This window comes from Microtus pennsylvanicus, chromosome 9 (genome assembly GCF_037038515.1).
Source record: "Microtus pennsylvanicus isolate mMicPen1 chromosome 9, mMicPen1.hap1, whole genome shotgun sequence".
Taxonomy (NCBI): Eukaryota; Metazoa; Chordata; class Mammalia; order Rodentia; family Cricetidae; genus Microtus; species Microtus pennsylvanicus.
Genome location: NC_134587.1, coordinates 66,848,265 through 66,869,487, shown reverse-complemented (window position 1 = coordinate 66,869,487; position 21,223 = coordinate 66,848,265). Strand labels below are relative to the sequence as shown.

Below are 21,223 nucleotides of genomic sequence, written 5' to 3'. Positions count from 1 at the left end.
GGAGTTAAATAAAAGCAAGAAACTTGGAGGCTCGGGATGTAGCTCACTTGGTCGAGAGCTTGTTTTAGCATGCTCGAGGCCCCGAGTTCCCTTCCCAACACTTTATAAAACTTGGGATATGGTTTATTCCCAGCATTTGAGAGGTGAAATCAGCAGGTGCAGAAGTTCAACGTCATGTGCCACCTCAGCGTTTGAGGCAAGCTTGTACTACAGGACGACGTCTCCAAACAAACAAAAAAAAACTCCACCTCCGCCCTTCTTTCTTCTCTTCCTCTTCTAAGACCCACGTCAGGGAAACAAGTCTGAATTGGAAGTTTCAAGTCTGACGAGGGATTAGCTAGAACTGTGGCTGAATTGGAAAACTGCAGCTGGCCAACCAGCCAACCCCTGGCCTTTCTTTCTCAGTGTATCAAGAGCAGCACAGGCAGGTCAGGCGGCGCTGGGATGGCAGCTAACATTTACGTGACCAGCCAGATCCGAATCTCAGTGGACGTGAAGTCCCACAACGGTTCAGTAAACAAACCTTGCTCTTCCGGCCTCATTCCTTCTCCCCTAGGACGATGCCCGAACTGGAAACTTGGCGGGCCAGAGGTCGACCTTTGCTCACACCTCCGATGCCCAGCGCGGCTCAGTGCCAGGGGCGGGGCGGGGCACTGCCTCCTCGCCGGCCAATAGGCAGCCCTGGGAGGCGGGCATAGCCTGCGCCCCGCCCCCACCCCTCCCGAGAAGGGCGCAAGCGCGAGTGAGGTTAACTCCGGAGTGGGCGGGGCGCTGGGGGGCCACGTCTAGCGGCGTAGACAAAGGCGGGCGTGCGCACGCTCTTACGTAGGCCTGGGCCGGCGGCGGGCAGGGCAGGGCGGGAGCGGCAGGCGGCGAGGACTGCAGCTGAGCCTCACGGCCGGTGAGTTGGAGGGACCCGTTCCTGACGGACGCCCCTGGCCCCGGCCAGGCGTGGGACGCGGGGTCGGGGGCCGCTGAGGGTCCGGCCGGTGGGGCTGCCGCTGCCGGGCGGTGCGAGCTCCTTCCCGCTCCTCTGTCCTCCTCAGCCGGCCCTTCTATCTCCTCCCCTTAGCCGGCTTCTCTTCCCACTGACCACGCTTCTCTCGCAGGCCGCCGGCCGCCTCGGCCTTGCCAGGCCCTCAGCTGAGGAGCGTGACTGAGAACCGGGCGTTTAGATCACGTGGAGACGCCTCCACCGGTGGTTCCCCCTGGAATGCACCCTTTCCCCCCGCTGGGCTCACATTTTTCTTCTCCAGGTCTGTCTCTCCCTCCATTCGAGGGGCAGCCCTCCGCTGGTCTGTTCGCTTTGCTGAGTCTCCACGTTCGCCTCTTTCCCAGCCGTGTTCATAACCCAGACTCCACTACCTCCCTCTTGCTTCCCTTCCCTTCCCCGGGTGGCAGCATCCTCCTGCCTGAAACATTTACCTGTTTACATTTTCCATCTCATTTGGATGTCACTTGTCATTTGGATGGTGGCCCAGAAGTTATAGAAATCTATGTGAAGTGGTTCCGTCCCGTACTCAACTCTTCGTGCTTATTATTAGTAGATTGTCACTAGAGCATTCGAAGAACTTTGGGTTGGAGTTCGTTTTCCTTAATTTTAGCAGAACTTTAGGAACCTCTGGGAGATTGTATTGCAACCCCGTAAGAATGAGCATTGAAATCACTTAAACTGAAGTCAAAGACTGAACAAAACTCCTGTACTCTTGCCCGCTGAATGTTCTTTTCTCTTTCTGAGAGTAACTTTTCTTTTTAGTTCTATATTTTGGAGAATTTCAGATGTACAAAAATAGTATTTCTAGCTAACATAGGCCCATTATTTAGTCTCATCTCCATTTTTTTCTGCTATGTCTCAGAAAAAAAAATTTAGCTCTTGTGTATGGATGGATAGGGTAAGGTTGGTTCTTTTTGGTTTTGAGACAGGTTTTCTCTGTAGCTTTGTAGCCTGTCCTGGAACTAGCTCTTGTAGACCAGGCTGGCCTCGAACTCACAAAGATCCTCCTGCCTCTCCCCCCCCCCCAGTCCCTCCCCCCCCCCCAGTGCTGGGATTAAAGGTGTGAGCCACCACTGCCCAGCTGGTTGGATTTCTTTTGTTTTGTTTTTTCACCAGTAAACTATATATCTCTAGTCCCAGAGAAGTTTTTGATAGACGGTGAGCCGTACATGGCAAAAGTAGGTTTCAAAATCAATAGTGTAGCATTGCATGAAATCATAATATATTTTCATTGGAAGATAACCTATTAAAAGTTCTTCCTTGAGCAGAGGAAGATAGCTCGGTGGGTAAAGTGTTACGCGAACAAAGACAATCTGAGTTCAGATCCCCAGCATCCATGTAAAAGCCAGATGTGGTGCTCATCTGTAATCTCACTGCTGAGAGGCAGAGACAAGAAGACCCTGCAGACCATTTGGTAAGCAGGTTCAGTGATAGACCCTGATTCAGTAACGTGGAAGGGCTTGAGAGATGGCTCCTCAATTAGGAGAGCCTGCTATTCTCGCAGAGGACCTAGGTTTGGTTCCCTGTACTGTGTGGTGGTTTCCAGTTATCTGTAGCTCCCACTCCAGAGGATCCACACACAGACACATACTATTATACAATTAAAAATAAAAGAGCTGGAGAAGATGGCTTAGCGCTCTAGAGCCCAGGCTGCTCTTACTGACGACCTAGATTTGATTCCCAGCATCCAGGTGATGGCTCACAACTGTCCATAATGCCAGTTCTGGGGAATCTAGCACCCTCTTTGGCCTCAGGCACCAGATATGCGCAGGCCTACATGAAGGCAAAACACTCATACACATAACATAATGAAGCAATCTTTAAAAAAGTTTTTAAATGAAGAATGACTAAGGAAAAGACCTGATTTCTGTTTCAGTATGCATATACATGAATGAGAACTTGTAGATCATCTTGTTCAGTGTCTTCATTTTTCTTTTTTCTTTAGCAAGCCTTCAGATTTAGAGGGGTTTGCAGCCTTGTCCAGAGCAGTAGTTCTAAGAGGCCATGTTGAGGCTAGGAAGAACATACCATTTTCCCAACTCTGCATTAGGTCTCTCTTTGCCACAGCGAGGTGCCTCTTTCAGGTTGCCTTGAAAACTCATAATTCTGAAAGGTTTAGATGGGTTAGCATGAGCTTTCCCAGTGAAGTCAGAGTAATGCAATGACCATATGCTTTAAATTATTTTAAAAACAAATGGGAAACAAAGGAAAAGTTCTGATTATAGCGTTTAGAAGACTTCAGAAAATATTGACTTAAAATGGTTGGTAATAAGAATAAGATATAAGAATTTAAATAACATTCATTGCTATTTAATAAATTCACAAAGGGGAATCCACTTAGGGATGCAGCTCAAGTGGAAGAGCACTCAGTATGCTTGAGTCCCTGGGTTTGATCCCCAGTGTAGCTGGGAAGCTTATTAATGGAAATTAGACTGTTTGGAGGTACACTCTTGGTGTTTTCCTTTTTCTCTTGGGAGGGGGGTGGATGTGATGGGAAGGTCTTCCTTTGTAGACCTGGCTGACCCTCTTGCCTTAACCTCCCTCCCCCAGTGTTGGGTTCCTTTACTCTTGATGGCTGAGAGGACAATAGCATCTTCCCATAAGCCCTTTCATGCTATTAACATAAAAATTTGGATGAGTTAGGTTTTGTCTTGATAAAACAGTATGCATTTCCTAGCAAACTTTATACTATTAAATTCCTTATAAGAAAGCAGTAAATTTTCAGTACAGTCATACACAAGATACTGTTCTGAAATGTACATTGCTAGGAAGTTTGTTATTAGGACATAGAGGACATTTACATGAAATAAAATGGCTAAAGTATCTATTAGTAGTGAAATCTTAGGGGACCATTGTCTTTTAGACAGTTTGTTATTGACCAAAATGCCCTTATGCAGTGCTGTAACAGTTAATTTTCCCCCGAAACATTATTGCAGTTGGGAACACATGAATGTTACAAGGCAGCCTGCATAGTTCCAAGGCTCAGTTAAAGGACTTTCTTCAAATGTGTTGAGGGTTTTTAGTTTGGTTGTGGTTTGCTTGTTTTTTATAAAGGAGGTGAGACACATACAAGCAGAAGAACCATTACCATGACTTCTTGAATGAGATACCTGTCTTTAAACATGATGCTGTTAATGGGACTACTCATTAAGTGAATCTATATGTTGGTTGGTTCAGGGCTTGTATTTTTTACAAGAGGACTAAGGATTGATTAATGAGATTGCCTATGCAAGTTAAACTGGTAAGCCAAATAAGAAGTAAAATAACTGAGTTACTTGAATCCCATTCCATCCATTGACAGCATATGGCAAAACTGAGTATTGATTATAGTCCATCTTTCTATTAAATTAGATAGCTCCTCTTCCCTCCCTTCTATCTTGTGTGATGGTTAGTCTTAATTGTTCTCATCACTGGATGGAGAAATGTTTAGGTGATTAGCAAAGCACACCATAGGATATGTAATCCTCTTTCCAGATTATAAAGACTCTGGTTAGTGAATCTTTTAGTCCTTTTATAGATTCTTACAATGGCATTGCTAAACAGTGGTGAAAGGTGAGGAACGTCTAGCTGTCGGAAGTAAATCACAGGAACTATGTGTGCCCTTCAGAGCTTGTCTTCTTCCTGTCTGCCATGAACTGAACCTCTGAGTCCATCACACATCTTGCTGCCATGTTTTGCCCAAGCCTGTGGAGCTAGGCAATCTTAGACTCTGGAGCTGAGCCAAATAAAAAAATTTCCCCTTGAGTTACTCAATCATTTTGGTCTCTGTGACAAAAAGTAGCACACATGCATGGCTATAATTTTACTTGTGTATCAGTTTTCACGTTTACTGTGGGGGTGTTCTCTAAGGAGTGTTGTGAACAAGCAAACCCTAGACTGTAGAATACTTTAGATTTAGACGTGAGTGTAGTCTGTGTGTATTTTGTGCATGGTTGTAAATTTGCTTTCAGGATGGCCAGTTGTGGGTTTGTAACCAATACAGTAATTGTTGTACAGACGGAGTTTAATGGGAAACAGCTACGTCTAGTTGACATGGTGTCCAGATTTGCTTTCTATTCCACCATGTGCTTTAAATGAGCTATCCATCCAGCAGCATTTGACTGCTTGGTCCCCAGTTGGTGACATTGTTTGGGGATGCTTAGAAGGTGTGGCTTTGAAGTTTCAAAAGTCAAATACTATTTCCACTTAAATTCCCACTCTGCTGCTCGCTTTTGATTTAAGATGTGACCCTTCAGTATCCTGTAGCAGCTGTCATACCTGTTCTCTACTCTGCCCTCGTGGGCTTTCACTCCTCTATAGCCATAGCTCCAAACAAACCCGTCCTTCTATAAGTTCCTGGGTCATAGTGTTTTATCACAGCAATAGAAAAGTAACTAATAGACAGGGTAACCAAAAGCAACTCTGAGAGGAAAGGTTCTATATGACCTACACAGCCCAATCATTGTTGATCCTTGAGAGAGGTCAGGACAGGAACCATGGAGGAACTCTGCTTATTGGCTTGCTCAGTGGATGGACTCTGCCACATCAATCATTAGTAAAGTGCCCCACATACATGCCCACAGGGCAGTCTGATGGAGATAACTCCTGTAGAGGTTCCTTGTCCCAAAGTAAATTCGTTGTTGAAATAGGGTTTCTCTGTGTAGCCCTGACTGTCTTTGAACTCACTCTATAGAACAGACTAGCTTCACACTCAGAGATCTGACTGTCTCTGTCTCTAGAGTGCTGGGATTAAAGGTGTGTGTGTGTGCCACCACTCCCTGCTTTCCAGGTAACTTAATTTGTGTCAGGCTACAAAAACTAACCAGCACAATTGACCCCTTGTCAATTTGACACAGACATATCACTGTTAAACCATAATTTTTCCTTTCTTGTTTATCCTCAAGACCTCATGTTACTGTAACAGTATAAAATGGCATAACTTTAGACATGCTGCAGTCTTTAAAACTTTAAGATAGGGTCTCAAGTGGTTCTCAGCCTTCCTAATGCTGTGACCCTTTAATATAGTTCCTCATGTTGTGGTGACCCCCAAACAAAATTATTTTTGTTGCTACTTTATAACTATAATTTTGCTAATTATGAATTGTAATGTGAAATATCTTAGGCGACCCCTATGAAAGGGTTTTTCAGCTCCTCCAGAGGGTCATAGCCTACAGCTTGAGAACATCATCATGCTGTCCTGAAACTTGCTATGTGGACCAGGCTGCCTGCAAACTCAGAGACCCACCTGTCTCTGCCTCCTGACTGAAACTTGCTATGTGGACCAGGCTGCCCGCAAACTCGGAGACCCACCTGTCTCTGCCTCCTGACTGAAATTTGCTTGGCAAAAATTTTCAACACTTTAAAAGTCCAAGGTTTTTTAAAAATCCATACTCTCTTAAACTGTGTCCTGTAGAATGAAAAACGTATGTACGTTCTCATTTCAAAGGAAAGATCAGGGCACAGTTAAAATCAGATCAAAGCAAAACACATCTTCCAGCTGTGTAAATAGCTTGGTGTTCCATAAGTGGCAACTCACTCTTGATCGTATGGGCTTGTCCCACTTTTCCATCTCTGATGATAGAGAAAAATACTTTTATCTTTTTATCTTTTATCAGTTGGAAATATATTATTTTCAGAGTTTACCTTTAAAAGTTTTAAATTAGTACTATTTATTAAAATATAAAGATATGTACAAATTTCATTTTTATGGTAGTTGCTCTTATAAGAATGTAAAAGTGATATGCTAGTTAGTTTGCTTTAGTGATTACACAATGCCTATTAAACGATCCCACTGAGTCTGGGCAGTGGTGGTGCACACCGTTAATCCCAGCACTTGGGAGGCAGAGGCAGGTGGATTTCTATGAATTCAAGGCCAGCCTGGTCTACAGAGTGAGTTCCAGGACAGACTCCAAAACTACACAGAGAAACCCTGTCTTGAAAAGCTAAAACAAGAAGAAAGGAAGGAAGGAAAGATCCTGTTGAACCCTTTTATACAGTTGTCAGCTAAAAAGTTTTTAAAAACTTGGGCTGGTGAGATTGCTCAGTGGGTAAAGGTATTTGCTGCTAAGATTGGCAGCCCAAGTTTGATCCCTAGACACACATGGTGAAGGAAGAGAGCTGACTCCTGCAAGTTATGCTTTGACCCCCACATAGGCAAACGCAAAATGCATTCAATTTTTTAAAACCGTTTTAAAACATTGACCTTGTATGTTTATTTACTTACAGTGTTGGAGATTGCGCCTAGGGCCTTGCACATTGCTAGATACCTGCTCCACCACTGAACCACATTCCCCACCTCTTTGAGATAGTTTAATGCAGACTTGGTTCAAAGTCTCCATATTACTGTGGCTGGCCTTTCAGTCTTGCTTCTACCTCCTAAGTTCTGGGATTGCAATGCTTGTGGTGTCTCCCCTAAGAGGACAGTGATTCATATACCTGTCTTCAGTATATGTGTGTTTGTGTGTGAGTGCCGAAGTAGAACCTCAGTCCTTGTGTGTTCTGGGAAGGCTCTCTATTACTGAGCTCTGTCCCTCACCCTTTAACTTTATGTATTTATTGAGACAGAGTTTAGCTATGTAGTTCTGGCTGGCCTGAACCTCACTGTAGACCAGGCTAGCCTCAAACTCAGAAATCTATATGCTTCTGCCTTCTGAGTTCTGGTATTAAAGATAAATAACTACCAGACCCAACTGCTGTGTTAATCTTTGAAACAAAGTTTCTCTAGTTCAGGCTGTTCTGAAACTCACTATTGTAGCCCAGGCTGGCTTCAAACCCATGACCTTCCTGGCTGAGCCTCTCAAGTGTTGAGAATTCAGCTCTGAGCCACCACTTCCAGCTTTTTTCTTTTTTTGAATTGGCCTTGAACAAAGCATAAACCATTACAGAATGTTTTGAAGGGCTTTAGTAGGCCCAGGAATGCCAAACATGGTGCCAACAGTGTTTGCTTTGCCCTTCTCCCCATTCCCTCTACCTGCTAAACCGTTAGATTACAGATAACATTCCAAAAGCTAGTCACCAGGGTTTATTCCCTTATTTGGCCACTTCTTCCTCATGAGGCTGACTACCAAGGCCCAAGCTATTGAAAGTGTTGAAATCCAACAATCAAAAAGCCCCTTTTTTTGAGTCTCTAATTAACATGCCCAATCAAAATTAACCAAGGATCCTAACATTGGGTTTCCTCTTTCCCTTTATAAACTGTCATTTGCCTATGGTCCACATCTGTCTCTTCTATATCCAGAGACAATACTTTGTCCCTCTGGGGCAAATAAATCTCCTTTGTGCTTAGAACTTGGTCTTGAGGTATTTTGTGCTGACTTAAAGATCCTTTCATGTTTAACCAAACCCTTTTCTAAATTAGCTATTTATTTTATATTTGCACTAGGAGTACAAGAAGATGCAGTAATTGTACATCTCATACTACTTGATAAAGCTGGCTTTCTAGTTTGATACATACTCATGAATGTAAAATGGATTTAATAATTACTAATTTGCATTTCTTTAACATAAAATGGAGAACCTTTTCATGATTGCCATTCATATATATGTCCTCTCTAAGTATCCAAATGGTATCACCACTAACTTACATTTAAAATGCTTATTATTGTGTGTCTGCATGTGTGTGTGTGTGTACATGTGTACATAGGAACTTCTGTGTGTTCTATGGTGTGAGGGTAGAAGTCAGAGGAACAACTTGTCAGTTCAGTCTCTTGATACAGGGTTTCAGTGTGTAGCTCTGTGGCCTGAAACACTGACCTCAAAGTCAAAGAGAACTGCTGTCTTCCACCTCCAGTTTGGGATTAAAGGTGTCCGTCAATATTCCCAGCTAATTCTCTTTCCATCGTCTGTTTCCCAGGAATTGAACTCAGGTCATTAGGCTTAGTGACAAGCACCTTTATACCCTGAGCTATCTCACTTGCCCTTATTGGCATTTAAAAAAACTTTTTGCATAATAATTCAACAGTCTTACTTGATTTTTAGTATTATTTTGTTCTGCTTTTTGGTTTTTCGGGACAGGGTTTCTCAGTAGCTATGGAGCCTGTCCTGGAACTCACTCTTATAGACCAGGCTGGCCTCAAACTCAGAGAATCACCTGTCTCTGCCTCCCGAGTGCTGGGATTAAAGGTGTGAGCCATCAGCGCTTATTTGAAAGATGGAAGGACTACTACTGAACTTTTTCTCTTTACATGTGTTGTTGATTTTAATTTAGGCCCTTTTGGCTTTCACAGCAGGTGCTCTTACCAAGCTATCTTGCTTGGCCCCACATTGCCTTTTTTTTTTTTAATTTTAAGACTTATTTTTATGTGTATGAGTGTGCCATTTGAAGCCTAAAGACAGTGTTGGATATCCCCCCCACCCTACCTCCACACACCCCAGAGCTAGAGTTATAACCATATGTATACATGTATAGACCAGGTGGGTGTTGGGAACCAAATCTGTCATCTGCAGGAGTCGTTGGTGCTCTGAACCACTGAGCCGTCTCTCCAGCCACTTCCTCCTTCCCTCCCTTTCTTTCTGGTTTTTAAAAACGTATGTGTGTTACCTTCAGTTTTGTGAGCACCATGTGCATGCAGTGCCTGCAATGGCTAGAAGAGGGCATCTGATCCCCTGCAACTGGGGGTTACAGATGTTTGTGAACACTGAATTCCTAAAAGCAATCCTGGGTCCTTGCAAGGACAAGTGCTCTTCACTGCTGAGCCATCTCTCCAGCCTACATGCTGTCCTTAAGTGGGTGGTACTGTATATCAAGATACTTGGTTTTCCCTAGCTTTAGGAGACCTTTAATTTTTTTGGAGTGAACTTGATGTACCATGTTACTTTTTATCCAGTGAGAATGACTTTGGGGCTTGGGAGAAGAACAAGACCTTAAAACTCAGCCCCACTCTTCCTAGTGAACTGAGTCAACTTTTGTCTGTTGTAATCTGACTCTACCTTGAATAATTTATTTTACCCAGAGCACATTTCAAATGTATGTATATTGGTGATTCTTTAGGTTCACTCGACCTTAGCCACAATGCTCCTCCGTGTCTGGAGAAACACTTCCTACTGAGCTGTAGCATCCCCTGCAGGCCATTCTTCCGTTTCACTACTAAAAACAGTTGAAGCCGGACGATGGTGGCGCACGCCTTTAATCCCAGCACTCGGAAGGCAGAGGCAGGTGGATCTCTGTGAGTTTGAGACCAGCCTGGTCTACAGAGCTAGTTCTAGGACAGGCTCCAAAGCCACAGAGAAACCCTGTCTCGAAAAACCAAAAAAAAAATAAATAAAAAATAAAAACAGTTGAAATCAGCCCAGCTGTGTTTGGGAGCCATGTTTGCCATCACATCAGAAATGAGCATTTGATAGGTCTGAAGTTAACTCACCCAAAAGCAAATGTAAGGTGTAGTCCTGTTTCTGTTCTGTGGTTTGTCCTAGTTAATATTTAACCCTAGAGCATATAAAATGCAGAGGTTGGACTGGATTCTCAGTGGTGAAGTCTTAATTTTGTGGTTTGTCATCAGCTTGTTGCCTCCAGCTTTGAAATGATAATTAATGTTTATACTTTCAGTTTATCAAGCTCTTGTTTCAAACAGTGAACTGATAGCTTGATCGGATTGATTGGTACTCTGGGAGGGATTTTAAGTGCTTAGGTTCCTCAGTTTTAGAGACCAGTAGACAAAAATGTCCATAGTCCCACTTAACAGTTTTCAATAACTGATCTTTTAAAGGTCATTTAAAATTCACACACTATACAGCTTTACAGTTCACCCACTTATCATGCACACCTGGTCTCTCTGCCTTCTGTCTGCTGCTGAGATATAGAGCCCCTCTTGCATGTTCCTGTCTCTGAACTACACTGTGCCTTCTCTCCATGATAAAGTAAAACTTGAAACTGAGCCAAAGTAACCACTTACACACATAAAGCACTAGTCAGTAGTTACTATATGAACAGGTAGGTATAAGAATCTCCAGTCAGGTGACGCTGTTCTCATCCCTTTAGGAAGAGCCCACACCTTTTAACTGTTAATCCCAATCTCTCCACTCTTCTGCAGTGCTAGCTACCAATCTGTTTGTTTATAGATTTGTTGATTTCATTTTAATGAAATCATGCAATTTGTGGTCCTTTGAATGTACTGATGCACAAAAGAGGGTGTTGAATCCCCAGAACTGAAGTTACAAATGATCCCAGACTCCATATGGGTGCCGGGAACCCAGGTTCTTAGAATCCAGGTGCTCAGGCAGAACAGTCAGTGCTCTTAACCACCGAGCCATCTAACTAGCACTTGGGTTGGATTTTTAATGTTGTGCTAAAGTTTATACCCCCACAACTGCTAATAATTCCAATTCTCTACCTTAAGGATGACCAGAGTAAGTCTCCTTTTTCTAGTTGGCAGCTACCTTAATCTCATCTGCATAATCTCTAACAGAATTTTGTTTTTACTACCAGAGTTTTCAGCCTAAGATACAGTTTTATATTCTTTCATGAGCCTTCTTATTGGTGTACCTAACTTTGTGTATATTCCCTTCCCCCTTTTCTACCTAGAGAATAAGATGCCTTTTACATCATCAAAGATGGTTAATGGTTTTCTCAAATTATATTTATTCTTTGCTGAGTTCATTGTTAATAATCCTGAACCCAAATCCAGTTCCACATTAGAGTCACTTGAGTTTCCTAGAAATACTTACAAATTTGTTTCTTTCTATAATTACCAAGAGGTTCTAGTAAACAGGTCTGCCATGAGGCTAGTGTTAAGTTATTTCATGGTTGTTTGAGAAATTAAAAGATGGTGTTCGTAAACAGTAAGGGCTAGAAGACAGAGACGCTTGTTCTAATCCTATCACTCACTGGTTGTGTGACCCTAAGAAGTTTAGTTTGTTTTTTTTTTTTTTCAAAGTGGGGTTGGATATTAGTGGTTATGGAAGGGAAGGGAGAAGGGGAGAAGAACAGAGAGGTGGGGGGGGCGGGAGAGAGGGAGGAAGGGAAGGAGGGAGGAGAGACCGAAGCTGCCTCTCCTCTGAGAGGGAGCTGGAAAAGAACGGAAGTTTAGTTTTGTTTTGGTTTTGGTTTTTTGAGACAGGATTTCTCTGTGTAGTTTTGGAGCCTGTCCTGGAACTAGCTTTGTAGCAAGGCTGGCCTCGAACTCAGAGATCTGCCTGCCTCTGCCTCCCACCACTGCCAAGCGATCCTGGGAAGTTTTATCTTCTCAGCCTAGTGCATTTAATATTAGTAGGCTCCTGCTACATTGATTCTGATGGATTTTGTCTGGGCTGAAGCCTGGGTGACTCACATGTGCATCCTGATAGAGCCAGTAGTGGACCTAGAATAGCAGTGGCTGGGTCTGCATCTAGCCCGCAGTGTCTCCAGCCCCTACATGCCACTGGTTTCTTTCCTCTTCAGAATTACTGTGATGGTCTTATGTTAACTTAGACATTCACACAAAGTCCTATTTTTAAGAACCAAACATTTTCTTCATTCTCATTTCAGTGGAGGGCATTTCACCCAGGTACGCTGTGCAGGCCATGGTATATGTCTGCATATATATTCATAATCTATTTCGGTTTTGTTTTTTTAAGATTTATTTATGTATATAGTGTTCTGCCTGTATGTCTGCCTGCAGGCCAGAATAGGGCATCAGATCTCATTATGGATGGTTGTGAGCCATCATATGGTTGCTGGGAATTGAACTCAGGATTTCTGGAAAACACCCAGTGCTGTTAACCACTGAGCCAGCTCTCCAGCCCATATTTTGGATTCTTTTACTAAAAAAGCATTTATATATCATTATCATGATCCAATACATGTGTGCAGTTTAATCACATCAGGGTAAATAAACATTTCTCTAAACAATCATTTTATATACTGGAAATTACTTACTCTTCCAGCTATTTTGGAATCTATTATAGGTTATTTTAACCTATTGTGCTTAAAACCTCAGTACTTACCTCCAGTTGAACTCTGGTGCTCCTTGTTCATAGATTTCTAGTTAGATTTATTTATTCGTGGATATGTGTGTGGGAACATGTGTGCCAGAGCACATGGGTGAAGACCAGAGACAGCTTTGTGGGAATCAGTTCTCTCCTTTCAGAAACTAAACTCACATCATCAGTCTTGGCATCAAGTGCCTTTACTTCTGAGCCACCTCATGGCCCCGGTGCCCCTCACACCTCAGTCCACCCTACTCTTCTATCTAGTGATCACTATTCCAGTTCATTCTTCTCCAGAGTTGACCAGCCTGTTTCCACAGGTAAGGAATATGTGATACTTGTCCTTCTGTGTCTTACTTATTTCACTTAATATGTTGACTTCCAGTTCCATCCATGTTTCTATAAAAGAGAATTACGCTTATTTATTGCTAAATAAAATCCCATTGTTTGTGTGTACAACAGATATTTTGTTTGCCCATCTACTGAAGGGGGCGGAGTTGATTATTATTTGGGTGCATACTGGAATATATTTTAGCTATTGTGAAAAATGTGTATCTTTTGGGTGTAAATGATTTCCTTTCTTGGATAAGGAGTCTGGAGTTGCTGGGTCATATTGGAAGTTCTTTTTTGAGTGTTTTCAGGACTCTACTGTTTTTCCGCAGTGGCTAGCTAATGCACTTCCTACCAATAGTGCATTCATGTCCCCTTTTTTTCACCTTGACCTACATTTTAGTCTTTAATGATGGCCAGGTTTTACAGTCTTTGAGCGGCCCTTTTGGTCAGTAGGTATTGCTGAACAGGAGCTGAAAGAGATTGAGTAATTGGCCCACAACCCCATTCACACTGTTAGGGAGTAAGCCAGGGTTTAGACTACAGGGTGTCTTTTGAGAGAACTGAAACTATTATCTACTGAAAATGCTGACTGACATTCTAAAGATGCCGAAAGGAGAACAGTGGCATTAACTCTGAGAGGCACCTACAACCTAGCCTGTGTGTTATTTCCCTAGAGATACTATATGCAGATAGCTGTAAACTTGGTTGTTTTTTTTTATCATTACCTTCTTCACAATTGGTATTGTGGATATTATTCTGCTTCTAACTGGGAGGCTGTATATTTATTATAGAGTTGGGCTATGTATGTAGCTCACACTGACCTCAAAATTGCAATCCTCCTTTTAAGTTTACAAACATGAACTGTCATATCCTGCTAAAACATTGTTTTTTTAATCATTGTAAATGTAGATGTGCCCCCCCCTTCCTTCTATGTGTGTTGGGGAATAAGCAGGTGTTCTGTCGTGATCTATCCTGCCTCCCTCCCTCTCCTTCCTCTGTCCCCCCCCCCCCCACACACACTCAAAGATTTATTTATCTGCATATGTGTCTGTCTGAGTGTATGCAGGCCAATAGAGAAAAGGGTGCCCAGGTGTCCTCTCACCCTCCTTCTCTGCCTGTTATTTTTATTTTTATTGATTTTTATTGAGCTCTATATTTTTCTCTGCTCCCCTCCTTGCCTCTCCCCTCCCCTTCAACCCTCTCTCAAGATCCCCATGTTTCCAATTTACTCAGGAGATCTTGTCTTTTTTCTACTTCCCATGTAGATTAGATCTATGTACATCTTTCTTAGGGTCCTCATTGTTGTCTAGCTTCTCTGGGATTGTGATTTGTAGGTTGGTTTTCTTTGCTTTATGTTTAAAAGCCACTTATGAGTGAGTACATGTGATAATTGTCTTTCTAGGTCTGGGTTACCTCACTCAAAATGATGTTTTCTAGCTCCATCCATTTGCCTGCAAAATTTAAGATGTTGTTATTTTTTTCTTTGTGTAAATTTCCATTGTGTAAATGTACCACATTTTCCTTATCCATTCTTTGGTTGAGGTCTTCCTATTCTTTTTAAGGTAGAGTCTCTCCCTAAACCTGGGACTAAATGTTTCTTTTTCTTTTTCTTTTCTTTATTGAGCTTGGCTGGAAGCCAGCAATCCCTAGTGCTCCTCCTGTTTTCACCAGTCTCAGAGCGAGGGTTACAGTTGTGCTCTGGACACCAGGCTTACTGTGTATGTGCTACAGTGTGAACGCTGGTCCTTATATTTCTATAGCAAGTTCTTTTGACCACAGAGCCATCTTTGCAACCCGTCTCTTTTAATTTAAATAGTTTTTTAAATTTATTATGTATGCAGTGTTCTGCCTACATGTCAGAAGCGGGCACCAGATCCCATTATAAATGGTTGTGAGCAACCATGTGGTTGCTGGAAATTGAACTCAGGACCTTTGGAAGAGCAGCTAGTGCTGTTAACTTCTGAGCCATCTCTCCAGCCCCACTGTCTCTTTTTTAAAAAAGGATACTGTGTTATTGTGTCTTCTCCTGATAGGATTTTTCTTTTTGTATATGTATTACGGTGGGGGGGGACAGTTCCTTGCAGAGGTAATAATAGTATGAGCTGTTAATTGGCATTTAATGTGTGACAAGCATGTACTTTGAGTGGTCTAAACAATTTAAATTTTAATTTGTGAGTGTGTGTGTGTGTGTGTGTGTGTACATGCACACATGTGAAGGCATGCGTGTGGACATGTAAAGGTCAGAAGACACCTTTTGGAGACAGTTTTCCCCTTCCACCCAGAGATCATATTTGGGTCATCAGGTTTGCACAGCAAGCACCTCTGTTTACTGAGCTACCCCACCAGCTTTAACCATTGATTTTTAATAAAAGGATGCTTTTGTTTTAATTGAGAAAAGGAGAAAAAAAAACAAGTTTCTACCTCCTCCCAGCCTCCCATTTCCCTCCCCCTCCTCCCACCCTTCGCCCCCTCCTCCCACCCTTCTCCCCCTCCCCCCACTCCTTTCCCCCTCCCTCTCCAGTCCAAAGAGCAGTCAGGGTTTTCTGCCCTGTGGTAAGTCCTAGGTCCTCCCCCCTCCATCCATATCTAGGAAGGTGAACATCCAAACTGGCTAGGTTCCCACAAAGCCAGCACATTACGTAGGATCAAAACCCCGTGCCATTGTCCTTTGCGTCTCATCAGCCCTCATTGTTCGCCATGTTCAGAGAGTCCAGTTTTATCCCATGCTTTTTCAGTCACAGTCCAGCTGGCCTTGGTGAGCTCCCAATAGATCAGCTCCACTGTCTCAGTGGGTGGGTGCACCCCTCGTGGTCCCGACTTCTTTGCTCATGTTCTCCCTCCTTCTGCTCCTCATTGGGACCTTGGGAGCTCAGTCCAGTCCTCCAGTGTGGGTCTCTGTCTCTATCTCCATCCATCACCAGATGAAGGTTCTATGATGATATGCAAGATATTCGTCAGTATTGCTATAGGATAGGGTCATTTCAGGTTCCCTATCCTCAGCTGCCCAAGGAACTAACTGGGGACCTCGGCTTGGGCACCTGGGAGCCACTCTAGGGTCAGGTCTCTTGCCAACCCTAAAGTGGCTCCCTTAACTAAGAATTGTGGTTCCGTGCTCCCCTGTCCAACCTTCCTTTATCCCAATCCTCCTGTTTCCCCAAGGCCCCACCTCCTTCCCTTCTAACTTTTCTCTCCCCATCTACCCTTACCCCCATCCCACCCCACCCCCAAGATCCCAATTTTCTCCCCGGCAATTTTGTCTACTTTAAAAGGATGCTTTTATTATGCCTTTAGAGTTATCACATGACATCTCTCTTTACATATTCTGACAGTCGTGGTCACCTGATGAAGATGTGAGTTATTTCTTGGGATACTTTCTGAAATATTTCTGTATTTAGGAATGATAGCCCCTGCCACATTAGAGGTTTACATGAATTTAAATAATTTACTTCCTAACCTTTTCTGGAGGTCCTGTCTTTTCCTCCTTAGCCTTCATGAACGTCTGAAATAGTGACTTTGTGTTTACTTTTTCCTTTGACTCTTGTCTGCAGGTTATTTGTTGACTGTTAGCACAGTACCAAGCACATGCTGTCTGCCCAGTGAGTGTATGTTGAATCTGCCACTCCGAGGATTGAGGACATTGGAAACTACTCAGGATTAAAAAGTTTAGCTCAGCAAATTGGCTCTGTCTCTGACTACAATGAAACGATCTTCCTTTCTGACACTCAGAACTAGTTGGGTTTTGTGTTTTTCTCTGAAACAGTTGAGTAGTTTTGGGTTTTTTGGGTAGTCAGGGGGCTTTTGGTCGATGTGATTTTCAGTGTTTGGCAGGAACCTGGCTGTGGAAGCTAAGAGAATAAGCAAATACTAATTAGTGGCTTCCCTACCATGCATTCCTAAGAGGTAGTGTTGTGTGTTACTTGAAACAAAGTAATATCGTCTCCTAAATAATCAGTGTTCTGAATTTTCAGTTACTTCTGACTTTAATATTTCTACTAACTTCCAAGGTGTGAAGGACATTATTTTATAATTGCAGTTTGTTTATTGTTTCTTTGATTTCTAAGAATTTATGCGAGTACTGGTGTTGGCCAGAGAACTTGTCAGACTAGTTCAGTGTTCTCTGCTTTAGAGTCCAGCTTTCTTGAGCAAGTACTCTAGGAGGGGTAAGGGAAGGAGAGAGGCCATCACCTCCCATGGAAAAAAGGATAGGTACGAGCCATTTCTGTGAAGGCTCAGTGGTCAGTATTTTAGGCTTTTGCATTCTCTGGTTTCTGGCACACACCCTTATTTCCATATCTTTTTAAAACTGTAAAAGCTATACCAAGCTCCAGAGCCTTATAAAACAAGCCATAGCCAGATATGTGTACTTGGCCAACTCCTGAACTAACTGAAGAAATGAGTGTGTTGCTACATGTGTTTATTTTAGTGTTTTGGGAACATGAACCCAGAATAACCTTGGGAATTCTGAACTGATTTGTGATACAAAGAAGAATGTTCAAAACTTTGGCATGTGGGGTCAGATTTGGTATGTGACAGTTATGCTGGCCTGTGGAACACAAGGTAACCTTGGGCAATGGGACAGAGGGCTCTTGCTGTATCTTCTCATGGGAATGCTGGCCAAGGGGAACAGGGGCCAGGATAGAGGGGAGAGTGGAGGGGTGGCTTTTGATTTGGGGTAGGCCCTGACAGGTATAAGGAACACAGTGACGCAAATTCCTCAGTCACTTTGGGGTTGTGGTTAGAAATCTGGCATGTATAATAAGTTTAGCCAGTTTATAAGATTTAAAAACACACACACACACACACACACACACACACACACACCCATGTACTTGGATTCTGAGAACAGCTAATTCTGATATGTGATTCCAGATCTATCCTGTGGCTTTTCTTTCTAGGAAATCCAATAGCACCTTGCATAAGTAAGGTACTGATTATTTCAGGGTAGTTTGGGATGCAGGAAGCCATAAATGTTGTTAAAGAACATGGGATAAAAAAGCACCCTGCTGTACTAACAGATTGTATGACCCTAGGAAGTTTAGTTATCTCCTTAATTTTACCATCCTCATTTGTAAAAATGGTAGTGGTGGTGACTCACCATAGAATTGTTGGGAGAATAAATGAGGACAGTGTATGGGTAATGCTTTTAGCTCAGAGCCAGATGGAATACCATTTTTTAATTTCATTTGTTTATTTTGTGTGTATGTGTACATATGCATGTTCTGTGGTACATATATGGAAGTCAGAGGACAACTTGTGAAAATTAATTATAATACCTCGTAACATATGGTTCCTGGGGACCAGACTCAGGGTCTTAAGCTTGGTGGCAAGGGCCTTAACCTACTAAGCTACTTTGCCAGCCCTGAGGTAACACATATTAGTTCATAAAATGTTGGTCAGAATTGGTGGTAAGTCATTACCTATTTGTTCAGTTTCTTGAACAACACTGGTAGGTCGTTCCTCGGGGGTAGCTCTGTTACAGAGGATTTGCCCAGCATAGTCAGGGAAGGCCCTGGGTTCTATCCTAACACCACATGGTAAACATTTTTGCTAGAAAGATTTGATAGGGTGCACCTGAGTTTAGGACTTGCATTGATTGGTAACTTGTAATTTGGAATGAGTGCTGTATATTGGACTACTTGTATGAAATACTTTAATAGGAGAATTTTAAAATGAGCAGCCAGTGTAGTGAAGTGGACTGGAAGGGCTTAATTTCTATGGAAGAAATGTGATAAATATCTTGTAAAAAAATTTAAATGTGTATTTCCTTTTCCTCTACAGTTCTATTATTCTAGGAATTTTGCTGGTACTAAATCATGTATGCTAGGATTATAAATAAAGTACAGCAATATTTAACAAAAGGGTGGAATTAGTAGTGTTTAGTTTGGGGATAATCCTGTTGTGTTGTTTTAGTTACAAACTGTGCACCTGCAAAGAGTGGGAGAGCTCTGCGTTTACTTATAGAACTCTCTTCCAAGTTAATTAAGACAAAATAAAAAGCAAGGTGAAGAACAGCGTGCCTTGTTAGTAATGCCCTCATTTTTGTTGCTTGGTGCTGAGACAGACAGGAACAAATGATTTTCCCTTGTAAGTAGAAATTATATTGGGAAGAATACAAAGCTAGTCCCATCTGTTATGAAGAACTCTAAGGTAAGTATAGGACAAGTCAGAATGGGATTTACATTCCATACTATACCCTTACCTTTCAGAATGCGTGCTATCATGGGCTGGAGAGATGGCTCAGTGGTTAAGAGTGCTGCCTGCTCTTCCAAAGGTCCTGAGTTCAATTTCCAGCAACCACATGATGGCTCACAACCATCTGTAATGGGGTCTGGTGCTCTCTTCTGGCCTGCAGGCATACACACAGACAGAATATTGTATACATAATAAATAAATAAATTAATTAATTAAAAAAAAAGAATGCGTACTATCAGAAAGTTGGTGTGGCCACAACTCCTTCTACCATGGAAACCTGTATATTTATTTGCCTGCTCCCTTTGACCTTGATGACTAGGGAAGCTGGCTGTGGGTTCACCCTAAAACAGCTCTCCCTTGCCACACATGTAGACTTACTGACATTTCTTGTCTTGCTTTGTGTGACTGATGTGTTTCTGTTTCCACCCCCAGCCCTGGCAGCATGTAAACAACCTTTTGCCAAGAACCCAGGTCACCACTGAGAAGGGTGCCTTAAGGGAGAAGAATATCAGAGGACACCAATGCCAGGCGTGTCTGGAATAGTGCTCGGTACAGGCAGCATGAGACGTTCTGTGCCAGCCTCTGTTTGTTACTGGCAAAAGCTGGGGCTCTCCAGATAGGAGGGTCCTGGAGCAGCCAGCACCGGGAGCCCCCCACAAGGGAGCATGGGACTAGCTATGAACTCTTTACAGTGAACTCAGTTTTACCTTATGAAGGAATTCTAAGTAAAAGTTACTTAATTTCTGCATACTGACATTCAGAAGCCTTTGGTGTGACGTGCCAGCAATTACTTTTGTCTACTGGAATTATCAGGATTCTTCTGGCATCAAGGTGAACTCTTCTTGGTACTTCTGGCAATACAGACCTTTAGGACAAATTCATCTGCTGAATGCTTTGGGGCAGGAAAAAAGTAAAACCTTGGAAGCAGCCCACATAGCTGAATAGAAAGCTCTCCCTTGCCACTCACTTGCCCGGAAACTTAGTAAGGACTCGGATGCCGTTCCTGAAGCCTTGTCCTGCCTTGTTCACCACAGCTCTATCTGTGCCAGGGAGACCTGGAATTTCTGGGGTTCTCCTGTGGCTCTTTTCTACTACTCTGTATTCAGACAGTTGGATGACATGAACTTTGAGATGGAGTTTGTCACCCATGTGGAACTGACTTCCTTTCCAAGGCTTGTGCTGTTGGAAGGGACCATCTGAAGACGCGTTCGTGTGTAGAAAGGAGGGCACCAGCCTAACCTGCATCCTCCACCATGTTCCTGTTGCTGCCTTTTGATAGCTTGATTGTCAACCTTCTGGGCATCTCCCTGACTGTCCTCTTCACCCTGCTACTTGTGTTCATCATAGTCCCTGCCATTTTTGGAGTCTCCTTTGGTATCCGAAAGCTCTACATGAAAACATTGTTAAAGATCTTTGCGGTAAGTTGTCCTATTGTGATAGGTTTCCTCCCAGGGGAGAGAAGGGCATTAGCAGAAAGAATGGTTCCTATCAGGAGTCTTTTTACCTTCTACATCACAGTGGGGCTTAGACATCGGAAACTGCCTCGTGCAGCACAGGTGGTAGGGCATAATAAGGCTTCTGCCAGTGGACTCCTTTTTCCTCTCTCACAGCAGTCCGAGGTCAGTCCTTGCATTCATGCAGAAAGAATGCAGAGAAAAGAGGATTTGAATTTTTCAGAAAGATCGAGAATACATCAGAACTTAGTTAATGTACCGTTGAACCCGACTGATTGTTTTAAATGGAAGCAGATGAGAAGTAGTATCTCCTAAAAGTTGACCTGTGCCACAGGACTTTAATATTTAGACAGAGATTTGCTACTTTAGT

The 21,223-nt window shown here is 42.9% G+C and overlaps 1 protein-coding gene across 1 annotated transcript in view; it reads left to right on the top strand.

Annotated features, from left to right (window-relative positions):
* Positions 1-788: 788 nt before the first annotated feature.
* The window catches only part of Gpat4 (glycerol-3-phosphate acyltransferase 4), a 42,530-nt gene continuing 22,095 nt past the window's right edge, over positions 789-21,223 (top strand). Inside the window, exons 1-2 of the mRNA XM_075986360.1 lie at positions 789-901; positions 19,832-20,817. Coding sequence (XP_075842475.1) covers positions 20,653-20,817 — 165 coding nt within the window. The 5' untranslated portion in view covers positions 789-901; positions 19,832-20,652. The remainder of the gene's footprint in view (positions 902-19,831; positions 20,818-21,223) is intronic.